The 3,628-nt window shown below is 33.7% G+C and overlaps 1 protein-coding gene across 1 annotated transcript; it reads left to right on the top strand.

The window, feature by feature from the left end:
* Window positions 1-1,958: 1,958 nt before the first annotated feature.
* On the top strand, window positions 1,959-3,625 carry LOC115243153 (the record flags this gene model as incomplete). The annotated part of the gene is made up of 3 exons (XM_029819906.1): window positions 1,959-2,532; window positions 2,714-3,007; window positions 3,168-3,625. Coding segments are annotated over exons 1-3 (888 nt in total), but the record flags the coding sequence as incomplete, so codon positions are not given.
* Between the last annotated feature and the right edge of the window lie 3 nt (window positions 3,626-3,628).

Genomic DNA, 3,628 nt, shown 5'->3' with positions numbered 1-3,628 from the left:
CACCAAGAGAACAAACGGAAGTCCTCGTTACGATTCCCGCTGCTCCTCCAGCCAAAAAACCAAGAGCTCCCAATAAAGGTAGTAGGGGCAAAAAACCACCGCGTTTTGCTACGGGAAGCGTTCGTTTCCTTGTAGAGGTCGTTACTTTCCTCTTGCTTTTCTTCCTCTTGGTTTTTGCAGCCATACCCATTCCAAGTTTTGTTTTCGCTTTCATAGCCACCCATACGTCCGTCGCGGCGGCTTTCTCGTCGAAAGTCGAGTCTTTCGCCGCAACGCGCTCGCGCGCTTTATCGGCGAGCGCTCGATCGGCGACGCGTCGATTAGCGAGATCGTCGTTTCGCGAGTACGCGACGTCGTGCGACGTCGATACCTTACTCATCTACTGTGAGGAAATTCACTAGAGTATCTACAATTTCATTTGTCAAAATCTAGTAAATCTGTTCACTTTTGTAATTTTCACCTTGTTTCAAGAACCGTAATAGGCCCCCTGGTGTATAGTCGGTGAAAGCAGGTTGCTTTATAAAAATAGAGAGTTATCTCTTTCTCACTAATCGAGGTATAGTAATGCCCGGTCTACAATGAGTCGTTAATCGTTAGTCGCAAGCAAATTGACCAACCTCAGTCGATTATTCCTAGAATATTCTTGGAATAATAGACTGTGGTTGGTCAATTTGCTTGCGACTAACGACTAACGACTTATTGTAGACCGGGCTTAAGAGAAAAAGCGTCGTTGAAACGTAACAATATAATAAAACAATTTGGTACTAAAACATCGATTTTAATACAAAACAAAATTGGAAAATCAAAAAATTAATTATCATAAATTTTAAATATTTAAATGAAGTCTTTCTTATTAAGCGGGAAAAACATATACATATATTTGAATGTTAAATATTTCAAAATTAATTTGAAAAGCATTCGAATATATTTTAAAATTTGTTTTATTAATAATTAAATATAAGCTATTTTAATATAAAATATATTACATTTTTTAATAATTTATTCCATTTTTTCTTTATAGTTTATGTCACATATATTAGGCCCGTATTAGACTATGCATTGAGATTGAAATTTGACCAATCAGGACAAGAAAATTTTAATTCCTTTTATCCTGATTGGTCAAACCTCAATCTTCAATACGTAGTCTGATACGGGCTTTATAGATTTTCAGTACTGGCTGTGAATTTCAGAACACAGCTTTTAAATTTACGCTATAGATGGCGCAGAAATTCGATAATTCCTAGAGACCCTCTAATAAGAGACTGGCCATAAGAGTGTTTCGTCCATGTTTCGTCAAAATGCTGTGAGTGAGAGAGAAATATAGGCTATTTCGCTCTTCCACTCACACAAATGTCTGGCACGTGTTTGTTTATATATGTGTCTTTCAATTCATGTCGGTGTAAAATGACACGTGTTATGTGTTAGAATTTCATAAAAATGGGTGGATGCTTAGCAGAATTTTGCAACAATTCATCATTGAAAGGTTATACATATAATGAAAATATTTCCCAGAAATCCTCAACGATGACCTCATGGGTCAAAAATGTTGGCCGTCAAAATTGGACATCTACAAAGAATTCGTATCTTTGTGAGATCAAGTAACATGTTTCTAATAAAATTAATCAAAAATGTATTATTAATTTAATTAAAAGTGATGTTATGAATCGAGTCTTTTATCTTTTATTTCTATTAAAACTTATTAGTGTCTTATTACCTCTTTTATATCACCTCTTTTGTATATCATTTCTTTTCATAAATATCGTTAAAAATTAATATTTTATAATTTTCCGTTCCGCTTTTCCGCTTAAAATATGCTCCATGTAATATAAGGCAATCAAAACAGACAGAATGAAACGCGGAAATCTAGTTACTATTCTCTTTCGCGTTTCCGCATTACCGCGCTTCCGCGCTTCATGTAATGGCACCTTAATAATTCCAACTAAAGGCTGGTTTATGCAGGCCGTAACTGTTAATTTATGCCGGAACCGTTAAAGTTTAACACTAGGATTACAATGCTTTTGTTCATAATGGCTTCCCGGATGCTGTTGATTTATGCCGGAACTGTAAGTGCCGGTCTACAATAGGTGATTTAAGCCCTAAGTCTTAAGAAATTGACTAATCACAGTCGAGTATTCTTCTCATACTTGATTGTGATTCGTCAATTTCTTAAGGTATAGGGCTTAAATCACGTATTGTAGACTGGCACTAAAGTTAACTCAACTTTGACTTTAAGGGAATACGGCAAGCGATCTTGAAAGAAAATGTTGTGAAGATTGGTTACAACCACAGACTTATATATAGAAATCTATAGTCTATGGTTGTAACCAAGCCAATAGTTTTGTACGCTTTTTCTACGTTTTACAGTATTTTCGATGCAGGTAGAAATATTATAAATAATGAATAGAGATATACAGTTAATAACTTTAGTGGAAAGATTTCCACATTTATATGATAAGACAAATAAAAAATATAAAGATCGGATGGCAATAGAGAATTCCTGGTCATTTATAAGCGGAGAAATACAAATACCAAGTAAGTATATAAATATTATTGTATAATACAGCAATATAATATAATAGAAAATATATTTGTGACTTTACAAATAAAGTATATTAATTAACTAAATATATATATGATTCTCAAAGTAAAAAATTAGCTTAGGTTAGGTTTAATAATGACATATACGTAAACAAATACATTTCTTTTCTTTCAGTCGCTGATTGTATTGCTCGATGGTCGTCGTTACGTAACAGATTTTCCAAAGAAAGAGCTAAAAAAATACCCTCAGGATCAGCTACGCAAACGGAATGGCCATTAATGAAACATTTAGCATTCTTACACTCTGTAGTGAAAAAACGACGAACATTTGGGAATATTGCAATAGAAGACGAATCAAACTCCTCTTTGGAATTACAGAATTTTGATCCTTATGAAGAAAATAGACTGTCCAATGAAAATAATGACTCTATGCAATACATCGATTATGAGTATTTAGACAATGAGACAGGTATATCAAAATTTCTTATTACTTCTATAATTTCTAATGTTAAATATTAATGATTATAAATATTAATGATTATAAAAATATAAACGTGATATTATAAATATTGTTGAACGAACAATGCTTTTTTCATTGATACTTATGTTAATATTTTGAACATTTGCAGGTACTTGCACCGATGATGTACCTAGCACGGAGGAATCTTTACAATCTTTGTCAGATATTTTAAGTGAAAATACATTAGCGTTTGTTAGACAACAAACAAAATCCAAAGCACTCAACACATCTACACTACAAAAGCCAATAACATCGAACACATCTACACAAAGACTCATATCATTAAACCCATCTACACAAAGACCGATATCGTCAAATTCATCTACACCAGAACGACCCATAACACCGAACACATCTACACCAGAACGACCCATAACACCGAACACATCTATACTAAAGAGATCAAGTCAAAAGAGAAAACAACCCTCAGACATTGAAGAACATTTAGGTAACGTTGTAGATATTTTTAAAAGTTTTGTTACTCGCAAGAATACTACAAGCACAGAAGACGAGTCCTTAAAATACTTTTGTGACTCCTTGTACGGAGATTTGACAAATCTCGATAAAAAA

This window comes from Formica exsecta, unplaced genomic scaffold (genome assembly GCF_003651465.1).
Source record: "Formica exsecta isolate Colony F162 unplaced genomic scaffold, ASM365146v1 scaffold693, whole genome shotgun sequence".
Taxonomy (NCBI): Eukaryota; Metazoa; Arthropoda; class Insecta; order Hymenoptera; family Formicidae; genus Formica; species Formica exsecta.
The sequence above is the reverse complement of the archived record's forward strand: the minus strand, read 5'-3'. Positions and strand labels throughout refer to the sequence as shown.